This window comes from Pelodiscus sinensis, chromosome 6, assembly GCF_049634645.1.
Source record: "Pelodiscus sinensis isolate JC-2024 chromosome 6, ASM4963464v1, whole genome shotgun sequence".
Lineage (NCBI taxonomy): Eukaryota > Metazoa > Chordata > Testudines > Trionychidae > Pelodiscus > Pelodiscus sinensis.
The window spans coordinates 76,359,714-76,376,270 of NC_134716.1; the positions used below are offsets into that span (position 1 = coordinate 76,359,714).

The window sequence follows — 16,557 nt, forward strand, 5'->3', positions numbered from 1 at the left end:
GCCACGTTGCAGGGTGTAGGGCTGCTCTAGCCAGGCCAGGCCTGCTGCACTATGCTGCAAATAGGGTTGTCATATTAGTAGCCTACAAAACCTATCAGAGAAGGAAAACTGGTGCCTGGTAAACAGGCCTCATCTAAGCACTTCAAAGGTTTTTTGGTTCTGTTACAAAGCATATCTAGCTATTTTGAGTAAGAAACATATGAACAGATTAATATTTACCTTTAGTGCTACCCCGTCTTCATAACATTGTACTGATAAGATAAATATCTTCAAATAGGTTAAACTCCTTAGTACAGAAGCATCAAATAAGTATTAGTTAATTTTTTTAATAGTAAGTGCTAAATTTAATATCTGAGATTGTAATGTCTGCTATAACAACTCTTACCTGCATTACACCTCTCTCGTTACTGAGCGTCCGAAGCTCATCTGAATGTGCCACACAAATCTCATGTAAGGCTGCTAGGTCCCGAGACAAGTCAGTTCTAGAGTGCTCAGTAGTGTCTGGAAGTTCAGGTACATTCTTTAACAAGAATTATAAAGTGTATTTAGAATGGTAAGTATTCATAAAATAGCAAAGAAAGTTCCATGACAATCTATCCACTAATCAACTGTGCTGATTAATAAAAGTAAAACATTACTTTTATTACTGTAAGTAATCACATCACAACATTTGCCATATTAATCTGTCAGCCAAGCATTCTACCCATGTTCTGATATCAATTATTCCCTTCCTCACCACCAATATTATTTAGCTCTTAAAGATATCTGAATGTAGTTAGAGCCTACTTCTATATTGCATCCCCTGTACTTAACTGGACAATCCTGTGTTGTTGTATTGATTTCTCTTCCAGTTTAAAGGGCAATGATCTAGTGTTGCTATCTAGGCTACCTTTTTGAATTGGCTTGCAAAGGATTCTCTGGGTGACATTTTCATCCTCTATCTCTTCCCCTGAAGCTACAGAACATGCATCCATTTATTTAATTTTCTAGCTCTGAAGACAGCAACAGCAAAAATGAAAGAGTAGAAATTAGAGATGTTAAGGACATTAGGGAGTTTAATCAGCTAATCAAGTAGTCAATGGAATTTCCATCAACTTCTCAATTAATTGATAAGGGGGGAAAACTACAGAGCTACAGTGGGGTTGGTTCCCAGCCCCAAAAGGTAACCCTGTTGCGGCTCTGCCTTTTAAATGTAACACAGCTCGCTGCCTCTTACTACATTTAAAAAGCAGAGGCACAGCAGGGGACCAGGCGTGAGCTGGAAATCAGCTGCCCTGGCTTGCGCCCGGTCCCAGACTCTTCGTCTCTGCTTTAAAAGCATGTAAAACCAGCTCCCCGCAGCACCGGCTCTATCAATATACCTGATAGTGGCAGCAAGTGGGGGTAGTCTCTACCCGATAGAGGCTTATTGGGTAGTTGATTACTTGACTAGCCACCTATATCCCTAGTAGAAATTAAATGGCAATTTAATGAATATATTAGTGGACGAAGTATAGAGTAATCAGTTAATGTTAAAATAATATGTGGATTCAAATGTATACATGTATTTACATGTACATTTAATATCTTATATGTAGATATTAAAATTTATTGAAAATCAAGAGGTTCCAAACTGAGATGTACTATACAAAAGCAACTATTTGCCCTTAATTGTAATGAGACTTATTACACAGCAACCTGAATATCCTTTATAAATAGTAATTCCTATGTATCAAAAGCTGGTATGAAGTGTCTTTCAAAGTTACTTATTTAGACTCTGGTTCATGACAGTATCCCCATTCAGCAAAACTCTTAGGTATAAATTTTCATGCTTTTCTGAATCAATCCTCTAAAACTGAGATTCCTGGAAAGTAACATACATGCATTTCTACTCTTGTTACAGTGTTTGTAAGTTATATTGTTTAAAGAGATCTGTAAATATTAATTCTCCTTAAAGCTTGAAATTATAGAATAATGCAGACTATCTTAACTACAGTAAGTCCGGTACCATCAGGAACCTGGAAATGCTCCGGGCAGCCGGACCATTGGAACTGCTCTGCCCCCAGCTTCCCCGATTCAGCCGCTGCTAAAACTGACCAGCAGCTGAATCGGGGAAGCCAGGGGCAGAGCAGCTGGGGCACTGCCGGGTTGGTCCCGTAGCGCTGCCCCTTGGGGCTGCGGGACCCAACCCGGCAGCACCCCAACTGTCCCCGATTCAGCCGCTGCTGAAACTGAGCAGCGGCTGACTCCAGGAAGCCTGAGGCAAAAGCTGCTCTGCCCTGGGCTTCCTGGAATCAGCCCCTGATCAGTTTCAACAGCAGCTGGGGTGCTGCCAGGTTGGTCTCGCAGCGCCAAGGGTTGGCGCTACCAGACCAACCCGACAGCACCCCAGCTGCTCTGTCCCAGGCATCTGGATTCAGTCACTGTTGAAACTGACCAGCAGCTGACTCCAGGAAGCCCGGGGCAGAGCAACTCTGCCTTGGGCTTCCTGGAGTCAGCCGCTGATCAGTTTCAGCAGTGGCTGACTTGGGGACACCTGGGGTAGAGCAGCTGGGATGCTGCCGGGTTGGTCCAGTAGCGCCGCTCCTCGGTGCTGTGGAACCAACCCGGCAGCCCCCCAGCTGCTCTGCCCCAGGCGTCCTGATTCAGCCGCTGGTCAGTTTCAACATTGTCTACATTCAACATTTTCTATATTTTCAAATATAGATTGACTTAAATTACAACATAGAATACAAAGTGTAGAACTTTTATCATTTTTACAATGCAAATATTTGTAATAAAAATATAAAGAAACAGTATTTTTCAATTCACCTCATACAAGTACTTTAGTGTAATCTCTATCATGAAAGTGTAACTTACAAATGTAGATTTTTTTTGTGTTACACAACTGTATTCAAAAACTAAACAATGTAAATCTTTAGTACCTAAAAGTCCACTCCGTCTTATTTCTAGTTTAGGCAACAACTAAAATAGGTTTGTTTACATTTACGGGAGATATTCACCTGAAAAACAGGCAATAGCATGGCTCTTTTGTAGGTGGTGTTACAATGTATTTATGTGCCAGATATGCTAACCATTCATGTGCCTCTTCATGCTTTAGCTATAAATTCAAAGGACATGCTTCCATGCTGATGACTCATTAAAAAAATAATGCATTAATAAAATTGATGACTGAATTCCTTGAGGCAGAATTGTATATTTCCTGCTGTTTTACCTGCATTCTGTCATATACACAGCACGTTTTGGTTATTTTAAGAACACTGGCACTGCAGATTTGACAAAACGCAAAGAAGGCAGCAGTGTGAAATTCCTAAAAATAGCTATAGCACTTGACCCAAGGTTTAAGAAAATGAAGTACCTTCCAAAATTTGAAAGGAAAAGTATAAAGCATGCTTTCAGATGTCTTACAAGCACAACAGTCTGATGCAAAAACTACAGAAACAAAACTACCAAAAATGAAAATAAATTTTCTGCTGGTGGTATCTGACTCAAATGATGAAAAGGAACATGTTGGATTGCACTATTTTGGGTCATTATATAGGCGGACCCAACACCAGCATGGATGCATGTCCTCTGGAATGGTGGTTGAAGGATGAAGAGGCAAGTACATCTCTTGTGATGCCAGCTATGACAGTGCTATATGAAAGCCTGTTCTCACTTGCAAATGACATTGTAAACAATAAATGGACAGCATTGCGTCCTGCAAGTGTAAACAAATTTGTTTGAGTGACTAGCTATGGAAGGAGGAAGACTAAGTGGACTTTTTTAATCCCAAACGTTTTAAATTTTTATTTTTAAAGAAGTTTTTTTCTACAAAGTTCTACATTTGCACGTTCAACTCTCATGGTAGAGATTGCACTACAGTATTTATATTAGGTGAACTGAAAAATATGTATTTGTTTATATTGCAAATATATTCATTTTTTATTACCAATAAAGTGACTACTATACACTTCATATTCTGTGTTGTACCTGAATTCAAATTAATTGAAAATGTAGAAAACATCAAAAAATATTTAAATAAATGGTGTTCTATTATTTAACGGATCAATTTAATCAATTATTGTTTTTAAATTGCTTGGGAGCCCTAGTTATAAACAAATAATATACCCTCTAAGTGGGACATTTGAGATAATACTTAGAAGTTGCTGAATTTCAGAGATATTTAATGAGAACCTTTAAGATTTGTTATTACATTACACTTTGATTATGTACAAATCTATAAAACTTCTAACATAGATTTTAAAATTTATAAAACACTTACCCCAAGTTCATCTAAAAACATGATCATACGGTGTTTGTTACTCTTGATAAATGGATTTACGCCCTCCATGTAGGGTTCCTAAAATTTTAAAAATATATTAAAATAAATACCTACTCAGAATAAACATACAATAGTTTGTGGAACTTATGACTTTGCAATATAATTTCAGAATGGGTTGAGCTCATTTTTTATTTGTGACTTAAATTCTATAGTTGCTATTCCAATCTGATCATTATTAAATAACTTTAATATGCTACTGCAGTTTTTGCCCTCCTGATGGATTCACATATAGTTGACCTATAAATGTATGCTGGCAGTGCTATATGTTTGGAATTATTCAGTTCTGAATTGTGTTTCAGACAATATCCTCAATACACAGCTGCAATAAGAAATGTTTCTAGAATATAAATTCCTACCTGAAGACTAAATATCTTGATTTTGCCTTTTTCATAATGGTTAAATTTCAAATGACTGCTTTTTGTGTTAAAACAAGGGTATAATAAAAAGGTCAAAGCAGTTTGAAATCATTCTTCAATGAGTTAAGGTCCACAGATCCACTACAATGGTACTTCAGCCCATTTACAAGCTTGGGAACAGAATTAGTTAGCTGCTGGCAACAGAAAAGTGTCCCACCTGTTGGAGATTCTTCCATTATTGTTTGCCACCCCAGCAGCTCATTGATCCTTCTCTGTGACAAAGCTTCCCTCAGAAAAATTCCAAACTTTATTGCAAAATAAATAATTTAAATCAGTATGTCTAATTCTGAGGGTTCTGTTTGCCTTTGGGGAGACTGTCCCTGAAGTGGCATTTGCAGTGGCTGGTACGACTAGGGAGTGACTAGACTAGGAAAGCCAAAGGCAAAAAAAGAAATGTTTCTATTTCTTGCTTCATCCCCTTCTTAAAAGTGCCTCACTGGGGAGCTCAATCCAATCAACTCTAATCTTCAACCCGGTTTACACAGGGCCACTTAATCCCTTCCCTGGCCAGAAAAGGAGGTCAGCATATTAATGAGGTTATCTACTGATCAAGATGCAGGAACAGCCTCAGCAAGCCAATCTTCATGCTTTCTGGAAAGATACATGGAGGGATTGGGTTTTTCTGCCAAACTTAAAAGATAGTAAACTATTCAGTTGTTGCCACCAGAAATCACTGCAAGTTGCCCTCAACTAAATACTGGGCTATTGTTTTCAGCTGCTTCTGTAGGTCACCATGTGTGATGAAGCAGGGATTATATTCACTCTGTTCGCTTTCCTATGTTGCATATATGATTTCTACTGTCCTGTAGTAACCCTGTGTGCCTCAGTTTCCCTGGGCACTTCACTATATAGATGGGAAAAGGGAATTCTGGGAGTGACTCACAGAAAGGATGTTCAGCCCAGCATGTTCACAATGGCCCAGGCTCATAGTAACCTGAGCCTGGGTAGGGGGTGTGACCAGATGACCAGCTTCTGCCCAAGTAGCTGGATAAAGGCTGAAGATGGGGCTGGCAGGGACAAAGATGGGCTGCTGGCTGGCTTGGGAGCAGAGATGGGAGGCAGGGCCCTGGTTTTGGGGCCCCTTTTCCCCAAGCTGGATTGTACTGACTACTTCTGGTTCCTATGCAATCAAGTCTGTTCTACAGTGCATCCCCGTGAACTAATCAACCTACCTGCTGGCTGAGAGTCACAACTGGCTGTGGATGAGGGTGCAAGCCAGGTGGCTCTGCACACCTCAGTGACACCATGTCTTTAGGTCCAGAATTTTTTTTCTAACTTCTGCAGCAGGTTTCTATGCCTCAACTAGCTTTACTTCTTCCTACCTGTGCAATGCTGAAGAGGGACAACCAACCACTGGAGATTGTTGAAAAGGGGATATATTATGGACCTCTGCAAGAATCAGAAGATGATTTCTGTGCCATTCCCCATATTGAACAAACCATGGTAATACAACATTCCTATCCATTATCCACTTCGGATCAAAGCTAAGCAACTGTTTCCACACCCTATTCCTGGCATCAGAAAATAAGGAACAAACATGAGGGCTCTTCCTGAAACATCTGAATAAGTTCCCCCAGGGGGTTTATTGTCACTTTTTAATAATCCCACAGAAAATGCTTCAATTCTACATAGGGATGGTCTCTTCCCCTTCCCACCCCAGGAGAATATACCTAGGGTCTTTTGTGGGATCTTGTATTCATTGTGGCTCATTTTGATCTCACCATGGGACATTTTTCTGATCAGGACTCTGTAGAGAGAGAGAGCTGAAAGACTCTCTGATTCAGTTTCTGGAATATTTTGAATAGACAATAAACACAGGCACATGGTGCCTGGGAAGTCAATCACAAACCTAAGATAAAGATGTATTCTAGCAGACAAAATCTCATTGCACAAGAATGAGAATGGGAAAATGGCCATAAAGGAAAAGTCACAGAAACAAAAATTAAATTCTTATTTGAGCTTGGTGGGAATGCAAAGACATGCTTCAGGGAACCATTGTGCATGAGAAATCTATCCAGCAATGTCTATTATTCCCACTCAATCTTATTGTATCACATCTGGTGGCAGATAGCCATGCCCCACTATATATTCTGCATTCCCCTTCAACTGAGTGCAGAAAAATCAAATTTCATTGAACTCATACTTCTATTAGAGAACCACACAAAAGTGATCCCCAGATGCCAATTGAAGATAATGACGGGAGCTCATTTAAGTTCCAATTAAAACCAAAGAGAGTGCACAGTATACCTCAGCTGAAACAATGATCCACTAAGGTCTTGGAGCACTACTCTTTTCATGCATAACAGATTTGTTCCAATTGTAATAATCAACATATTATACACAAATTAGGAAGAACATGGTCAGCTCTAACCTAGAAATTAAAATAAATGTATCCCGTCCTGGGCAGAAGAAAGTTTCCTAACTCTATGTGCATTACCCATCAAGGGGGAGATGAACCCAATGCTCAGATGGCAGAAGTTAGACTGAGCAGAGTATAACCTGTACCAAAGAAGCACCCTCACTCGTAAATCAATTTGGGGGGGCTGGCCTCTTTCTACCTGAAAACAGCTATAAAGTACAGTGTGGCCTCTCCACACATATCAGGACCTAGAATACAAGATGGCGAATGACCTCTTTCATAAAACTAGGCAAGATATTTGACATATGATTTCTCACATTTTTTACTGCGCCCCAGTATCGTATCAAAGACAGAAAGGAGAAAACAAAAAAGTGATGTTCTTTATGCCTTTCTGGCTGAAGAGTCTATAGGTATGTCTACACTGCCACCCTAGTTCGAACTAGGGTGGCTAATGTAGGCATTCGAAGTTGCAGATGAAGCCTGGGATTTAAATATCCCGGGCTTCATTTGCATCTTGCCGGGCGCCGCAATTTTTAAATCCCCCCTAGTGCGGACTCTGTGCCCGCGGCTACACACAGCACGGAGTATGTAGTTCCAATTAGGCTCTCTAGTGGAACGAGGTGTACCGGTAGTTCGAAGTAGAGAGCCTAATTCGAACTACCTACTCCGTGCCGCGTGCAGCCGCGGGCACGGAGTCCACATTAAGGGGGATTTAAAAATGGCGGCGCCCGGCAAGATGCAAATGAAGCCCAGGATATTTAAATCCCCGGCTTCATTTGCAACTTTGAATGCCTACATTAGCCACCCTAGTTCGAACTAGGGTGGCAGTGTAGACATACCCTATGAGACATGAGAAAGTCTAGTGTTAGGCTGATCTCACAAGGGTCTGTAATCACAAAAACTAATTGCCCATACAGCACCAGACAGATTTAAAATGGATATCTGGATGAAGGACATAAATCACTCCCAGAGACCATAAAATAAGTCAAACAGAATTTATTCTATTCTACTGGCTGATGCAAAATTTGCATTTAGGTACTGTGTTAAACAACTGAAACATAATTTTAAGTTCCTCCAGAAAGGCCTTGTTGTTGGTATATGAAAGAATGCAAGCTAAAGGTGAAGTCACTGTATTATAATGCAATTAGCATGCTCGAGAAAAGGAAGATGGTGACGGCGGCAGTTGTTTTTTAAATATGTAATAAATCCCATCATTAGCTGCTTCCTTCAAGCATAATGACCTTGTAGGGTTGTTGCCCCATCTCATTACAAACAGGAGGTATCATACTTTCTATCTATTATCATTAAACCTTCAATAGCTACTATCTCCAATAAGATGAGTTTTGAAGTCTAGAACTTTCTCAGAGGTGATTCAGTATTGTGCTTTTAATTCAGACAAATTGTCCTCATAACTGTCATAACATTCATATGCAAAGAATATTCAATAAATATTTTCCCTTCTGTCAAGCATAAAAAGTCCAGTCCTTTGTAGCACTGAATCTCTCTCTGTCTCCTGTGTTGAGATCTGCTAGGCAGTAATATGGCCATAAATGCATAAACTTGCTCATGTTCTACCTCCTGGTCAATTCAATCTTTTAGCCAATGCCATTTACTGGCATCTCTCTTTTCTGGAATTAGTATCGGGGGGGAGGAGGGGAAGTTGGATAATATCTACTAGAAGATTTACCCAGCATTGCTCAAATAATTTTTTGTTTTTCTTCATTTAAATCATTACTCTGGAGTGGTGCTGGGAATGAGGGGTTCAGTATTAAGGCTGCCAAAGGAAGAGGGGACAACCCTAGCCCTCCCTCACTGCAGCAACTTAGGTCTAGGTGAGAAGTGTCTCTCCATAGCTGCTGCGGTGAGCAAAGCCGTAGCACGAGTGCATGTCTCCCAGCTAAGGGAGACAGACAGACAAATTCTCTCAAATATATGGTTGATAGCTTCACTTTCTCCACCCATTTCCCCTGCTGCCCCAGTGGGGTTATAGATGTCCCAGTCCTCATCTCTGGCCCCTTGCTGCCCCCTGTGATCATCATACAGTATAACTGTCCTGGCTAGCAGAGAGCCTCCACCCCTTTATGTTTTATAAAACAATCGTATTCCAAGCACATCCCATTGTTCTGGCTCAACCAAACCCTTACTTTGTTTTAAGTTATGATAAGATGAAGCTGTATACTAAATTTGGTGGTCCTAGCTTTAAGTGTTTAGGAGCAGTTTTTGAATAAACAGACACACTCACAAACAGACACTCTCTCTCAAATATATTGTAGATTTTGGATGCCCATATTTAAATGATGATCTCAATTCCCAATTTTAAGCACACCACTGTGAAAATCCCATTGTAATGGATCTGTAGACTGTAGCACAACAAAGAATAGGAAAATTTCTGTTTTCACCTAAAAAAATAAAGTACAAAAATGCAACCTGCTCCAGACACAATTTGACATCCAAGGCAGATGTAGAGGTTACCATATAAAGATGTGGGTTTGTTTTCATTAGGGAAAATTCCTCACATTCTGAGCAGAATTTAGCATGTCTTTCCCTCAAACTACAGTTAACACAATCTGTAATTTAGGACAACAGAACTGAATTATCACAGTTGTGGAAACTGTCTCCAGCAAAGGAAACTTCAGCAGGCAGAACACTCTTCTGCTGCCAGTGACGAGATTGCTCCTGCCCCCCAGCAGCAAATAGGAGAAAGGACAACTGTAATGGATCTTACAAAATGAGTGGTCTGGTAGCACATTAGAGACTAACAAAAATATAGTATGAGTTTTCATGGGCACAACCCTCTTCTTCAGTTGGGAGTGGGGGGTGTGTGTGTGTGTGTGTGTGTGTGTGTGTGTGTGTGTGTGTGTGTGTGTGTGTGTGTGTGTGTGTGTGTGTGTGTGTGTGTGTGTGTGTGTGTGTGTGTGAGAGAGAGAGAGAGAGAGAGAGAGAGAGAGAGAGAGAGAGAGAGAGAGAGAGAGAGAGAGAGAGGGGGGGGGGGGAAACGGGGATATGGATATGGGGTCTGAGCAAGAGAGGGATGGAGGTGCTTACCTGGCTTCATAACCCCCCCACTGCTCGCAAGCACGGTGTCACAGGACCACCTCTCATTGCTTCTATTGACTACAATTTGCCCAGGCTCCACTCATCTGAAGAAGAGGGTTGTGCCCATGAAAGCTCATGATATTATCTATATTTTTGTTAGTTTTTAAGGTGCTACAGAGCCACTCTTTTTTCAGTTTTTTTAAGTTACAGACCAACATGGCTACCGCTCTGGCTACTTGCAATGGATCTGTAGACATTAGCACAATTAAGAAAGGAAATGTTCACAGAAGATAAACCAAAAGAACCAACCAAAAGATGAATATAAGAGGCTTACAGGAAACACTCCACTGCACGTGGAACTTTAGATCTGAACATATCAAGAGGGAGTCTTGCAGTCTCTCCTACTAATTTTGGTTGTGATTTGTAGTAAAAGTACTTCTGACATTTTACTATGCAATCAAACGCTTTTATAAAAAAGAGAAAAGAGAGGAATCGATTTGTTTTTTAAATAATCTCAATGGAAGCATTTGCCTGCTTTTGGGAACAAAGTTCTTGTACATCTAAAGTATTCTATTACTGGGGTTAAGATTTCATATTATGTGAACCAAATTAACCAGTACAGTGTACCTCACTAAAGGGATAATAATTGATTTTGTAACTTGTTTGACCTATGCCATAGATGGCACAGATTTCATGTTTTTTTAAATTATAGTTTAAATAATACATATTCACCTTAGCTCCAAACTCAACCAGATTTGCTAAATTCTGCACAGACTTGGCGACCAGCGTCAGTGTCCTTGCAGCAGTGGAAGAAGGAGAATCTGAGAGAAATACACACCACAGCATTTCAATTGAAACAATTAAAATATTAAAACAAATGGTCTGGTAGCACTTTATAGATTAACAAAACATGTAGATGGTATCATGAGCTTTCGTGGGCACAGCCCACTTCTTCAGATGACTGGAGCTGTGCCCACGAAAGCTTATGATACCTTCTACTATAAAGTGCTGCCAGACCATTTGTTGTTTTTTTCTGTAACAGACTAACTCGGCTACCACCTGAAGCTTAAAATACTGTATTGTTAGTCATATTAAAATATTTTCTATTCAATACTCACAAAGAGCGATCACACTATTGCAACCAAATAGAACTGCATGTAGAGCCGGGTGGGGAGGGAAGGTAACCTCACACAATTGGTAAAATCAATTTAAAAAACATTCACTGAATTCATGAAAGGAAATACAATGTGACATTTTCACACCAGATTTTTTTACAGCCGTGGATAGTTTTTTCTAATGTAGGGGGGAAATCCACCATCCCTATGAGGCCACATCTCCATTTTCTGGAGGATCAACGTTCTGGTGATTGATCTTCCAGGGTTTAATTTAGTGGGCCTAGTAAAAAACATTTCTCCCATCAATCCTCCTGCTGAGGAGATGGCGCCAAGCATGGCTTAAGGTATGTTGACTCCAGCTACGTTATTTATGGAGTTGTGTTCCATAAGCTGATCTTCTAAGTGTAGTGTTGACTAGGGATGTTAGCGTACAGTCATTTAAACAATTAAATTAAGCCTGGTCTTACTGGGTAATTAAAAAAAAAAACTAGTCGTCCACCCCCTTGCTTCTCCTGTATCAGAAGCAGCAAAGGAGGGGGGGGTGAAGTAGGGAGCTGGTGCCCATGCGGATCTGGCTTTTAAGCTAGCTCTTCATGTGTGCAGGGGCCTGCAGAGCCACCTCCTCTCCCCCTCCCTCCCAGTTGCCTCACTCAGAGGAGGTGAAGGGGAGAGTTGAGATCTGGTCCTCAGGGGGGAACCAGCATAAAAGCCGGCTCATCCTGAACATCAGATTCAGTGAAGTTGCCTGCCTCCTCTACTCCCATACTGCTGCCTCTCAAGGTATGTCTAGACTACATGCCTCTGTCGCCAGAGGCATGTAGATTAGGCTACCAGACATAGTAAAATGAAGCGGTGATTTAAATAATTGCCACTTCATTTAAATTTACATGGCTGCCGCGCTGAGCCGACAAACAGCTGATCAGCTGTTTGTCGGCTCAGCACGATAGTCTGGACGCGTGGGTGTCGACATCAAAGGTATTTGTCCTCCTGGGATGAGGTATACCTGGGTGGTCGACAAATACCTTTGATGTCGGCAGGAGAGCGTCCAGACTATCGTGGGTGAGGGGAATAAACAGGAGTTGGTACACACAGGAATCCATCTTTCAAGCTGACTCCCTGTGCATATCAACTCATGTGGAGCCACCTGCCCTCCCCCGGTGATGCTACTTCTCTATCAGGAGCTGATACACATAGGGAGCCAGATTTTAAGTCAGCTCTCCATGTGTGCTTGCTCTGTGGAGCTGCCTCTCCCTCCACCTGCTGCCTCCCATGGAGGCAGTGGAGGAAAGCAGGTGGGAGCCAGTGCTTGGGGAAAGTCATCTTAAAAGCTGTCCTGCCCTACCACTCCACACTGCTGCCTCTGTATCAGAAGCAGCAGTGCAGTGTGTGTGTGTGTGTGGGGGGGGGGAACGATGGGATGCTGGAGTAGCCTCTGTCTACAAGAAGCTCAGGCTCCCCAGAGACAAGGGCTCCTGCTGTATCAGAGGCCGCAGTGCGGGGTGGCAGGGGGCTCCCTGGGAGTGGGGCTGGGAGTGCGCTGGCTGCTGGCCCCACCCCAGGCAGTAGTTTAGTAACCATGTAACCAAGATAGAAGGCAGCGTTTTATCCTTCAAGCACGGCAGGCGGAGGAGCCAGAGAGGGCAGTACGTGACCAGAAAGAGAATGGGCGGCATGTAATTTCTAGAAGGGGGAAAAGGCCAGCATGGGAATCCCCCAATGTTATAGAGGTAAGTAATTGCTTTCAGGCGCTCTCCACAGGCTCTACAGTGCTGAATGCTTTGCAAGGGACCTCACAAGGAAGAAACCGGAAGGGAACACAATCTACTGGAAGGCATGGGATGCGTAGTCCTAGCGATGGGGGTTCCATGACCACTCACCCCAAAAGAAAACGATGGGTGGTAGTGGTCAGGGACTCCCTCCTAAGAGGGACTGAGCCATCCATCTGCCATCCGGACCTGGAATCTTGAGAGGTGTGCTGCTTACCGGGAGCTCACATTCGGGATGTGACTGAGAGGCTTACCAAACTGATCAAACCTTCGGATCGCTACCCCTTCCTGCACTTCTCCACGTGGGAGCTAACGATACGGCCAAGAATGAACTTGAGCGGGTTACTGCGGATTATGTAGCGCTGGGAAGAAGGATCCAAGAATTTGGAGCACAAGTGGTGTTCTCGTCCATCCTCCCTGTTGAAGGGAAAGGACTGGGCAGGGATCGTCGAATTGAGGACGTAAATGTGTGGTTGCGCAGGTGGTGTCGCAGAGAAGGCTTTGGTTTCTTCGACCATGGGACTCTGTTCCAGGCACAAGGATTTGTTAGGAAGAGATGGGATCCACCTAACGAAGAGAGGAAGGAGCATCTTCGCGGGCAGGCCTGCAAACCTAGTGAGGAGGGCTTTAAACTAGGTTCATCAGGGGACGGTGACCAAAACCACGAGGGGAGTAGGAAAGTCGGATACCGGGAAGAAATGCAGAGGGGAACGAGCAAGAAAGTAGGACCCCTGAAGACCCCTGATTCACATGGAGAAGATAGGGCGATCAACTGATTACCTGAGGTGTTTGTATACTAATGCAAGAAGCCTGGGCAACAAACAGGAAGAACTGAAGGCCCTGGCTCTGTCCAATAAATATGATTTAATTGGGATAACAGAGACTTGGTGGGATGACTCGCATGACTGGAGCACTGTCATGGAAGGGTATAGACTGTTTAGGAAGAACAGGCAGGGAAGAAAAGGAAGAGGAGTTGCACTATATGTAAGAGAGCACTATGATTGCTCTGAACTCCAGTATAAAGAGGGAGAAAAACCTGTTGAGAGTCTATGGGTTAAGTTTAAAGGAGCAAACAACAGCAGTGATGTTGTGGTTGGTGTCTGCTACAGGCCACCAAATCAGGTGGATGAGGTAGATGACAACTGAGAGAAGCTTCCAGATCGCAGGCCCTGGTTCTCATGGGGGACTTTAATCACCTTGACATCTGTTGGGAAACCAATACGGCAGTACACAGGCAATCCAGGAAGTTTTTGGAGAATGTTGGGGATAACTTCTTGACAAGAGCTGAAGGATCCGACCAGGGGCCGTGCACAGATTGACCTTCTGCTCACAAACAGGGAGGAACTAATAGGGGAAGCAGAGGTGGGTGACAACTTGGGAAGCAGTGATCATGAGATGGTAAATTTCAGGTTCCTGACCAAAGAAAGAAGAGAGAGTAGTAAAATACACACCTTGGACTTCAAAAAAGCAGATTTTGACTCCCTCTGAGACCTGATGGGAAGAATCCCCTGGGATGCTAACATGAAGGGGAAAGGAGTCCAGGACAGATGGCAGTATTTTAAAGAAGCCTTACTGAAGGCACAGAAAGAAACCATCTCGACGCGTAGCAAGAGAGGCAAACATGGTAGGAGACTGGACTGGCTTACAGGGGAAATCCTTGGTGAATTTAAGCACAAAAAGGAAGCTTGCAAAGAGTAGAAACTTGGACAAATGACCAGAGAGGGGTTTAAATATATAGCTCGAGAATGCCGGGGGGTTATCGGGAAGGCAAAAGCGCAAATGGAATTGAGACTGGCTAAGGATGTGAAGGATAACAAGAAAGGTCTCTACAGGCATGTTAACAAGAAGAAGGTGATCAGAGAGGGTGTGCAGCCCCTACTGGATGAAGGAGGTAACCTAGTGACAGATGATGTGGGGAAAGCTGAAGTATTCAGTGCTTTCTTTGCCTCTGTATTCACGGACAAGGTCGGCTCCCGGACTAATGCGCTAAGTGACGCAAGATGGGATGAAGATGGACAGCTCTTGGTGGGTAAAGAACAGGTTAGGAACTATTTAGAAAAGCTAAACGTACACAAATCCATGGGTCCGGACTTAATGCATCCGAGGGTACTGAGGGAGTTGGCAAATGTCATTGAGGAGCCTTTGGCCATTATCTTTGAAAAGTTGTGGAGGTCGGGAGAAATCCCGGATGATTGGAAAAAGGCAAATGTAGTTCTCATCTTCAAAAAAGAGAAGACGAACGATGCAGGGAACTATAGGCCGGTCAGTCTTACCTCGGTTCCTGGAAAAATCATGGAAGGGATCCTTAAGGAATCCATTTTGAGGCACTTGGAAGAGAGGAAAGTGATTAGGAATAGTCAGCATGGATTCACAAAGGGCAAGTCGTGCCTGACCAATCTGATTAGCTTCTGTGATGAAGTAACTGGCTCTGTGGACGTGGGAAAGTCAGTGGACATGATATACCTTGACTTTAGCAAGGCTTTTGATACAGTCTCCCACAATATTCTTGCCAGCAAGTTAAGGGAATGTGGATTGGATAAATGGACAGTAAGATGGATAGAAAGATGGCTAGAAGGCCGGGCCCAGCAGGTAGTGATCAACGGCTCGATGTCAGGATGGCGGTCAGTTTCTAGCGGAGTGCCCCAAGGTTCGGTTCTAGGACCAGTTTTGTTCAATATCTTTATTAATGACCTGGATGAGGGGATGGATTGCACCCTTAGTAAGTTTGCGGATGATACTAAGCTAGGGGGAGAGGTAGATACTCTGGACCCTATCTCTGCCCTCAAGCGTGACTTAGACAAATTGGAGGATTGGGCCACAAAAAATCTGATGAGGTTCAACAAGGACAAGTGAACCTCATCAAGGACAAGCTGAGGACCAGCCAGTTAAGTAGTAGTTCTGCAGAAAAAGACCTGGGGGTTACAGTGGATGAGAAGCTGGATATGAGTCAACAGCGTGCCCTTGTAGCCAAAAAAGCTAATGGCATATTAGGTTGCATTAAGAGGAGCATTGCCAGCAGATCCAGAGATGTCATTATTCCCCTTTATTCGGCTTTGGTGAGGCCACATCTGGAGTACTGTGTACAGTTCTGGGGCCCCCACTACAAAAAGGATGTGGACACATTGGAGAGGGTTCAGCTGAGGGCAACCAAAATGATTAGGGGGCTGGAGCGCATGACTTATGAGGAGAGGCTGAGGGAGTTGGGTCTGTTTAGTCTGCAGAAGCGAAGAGTGAGGGGGGATTTGATAGCAGCCTTCAACTTCCTGAAGGGAGGTTCCAAGAGGATGGAGAGAGGCTGTTCTCAGTAGTGACAGATGGCAGAACAAGGAGCAATGGTCTCAAGTTGTGGTGGGAGAGGTCCAGGTTGGATATTATGAAAAACTATTTCACTAGGAGGGTAGTGAAGCACTGGAATGGGTTACCTAGGGAAGTAGTGGAGTCTCCATCCCTAGAGGTGTTTAAGTCTCGGCTTGACAAAGCCCTGATTTAGTTGGGATTGGTCCTGTCTAGAGCAGGGGGCTGGACTAGATGACCTTCTGAAGTCTCTTCCAGCTCTATGGTT

General features: G+C 43.0%; 1 protein-coding gene across 2 annotated transcripts in view; it reads right to left on the bottom strand.

Moving 5' to 3' along the window:
• RASA1 (RAS p21 protein activator 1) overlaps positions 1 to 16,557 on the bottom strand; it is a 118,588-nt gene that overhangs the window by 6,749 nt on the left and 95,282 nt on the right. For both annotated transcript variants that reach the window (XM_075932187.1, XM_075932186.1), the window contains exons 22-24: positions 10,847 to 10,935; positions 4,244 to 4,321; positions 386 to 520 (exon numbers count right to left, since the gene is read on the bottom strand). In XM_075932187.1, the coding sequence (XP_075788302.1) occupies positions 386 to 520; positions 4,244 to 4,321; positions 10,847 to 10,935 (302 nt within the window). The remainder of the gene's footprint in view (positions 1 to 385; positions 521 to 4,243; positions 4,322 to 10,846; positions 10,936 to 16,557) is intronic.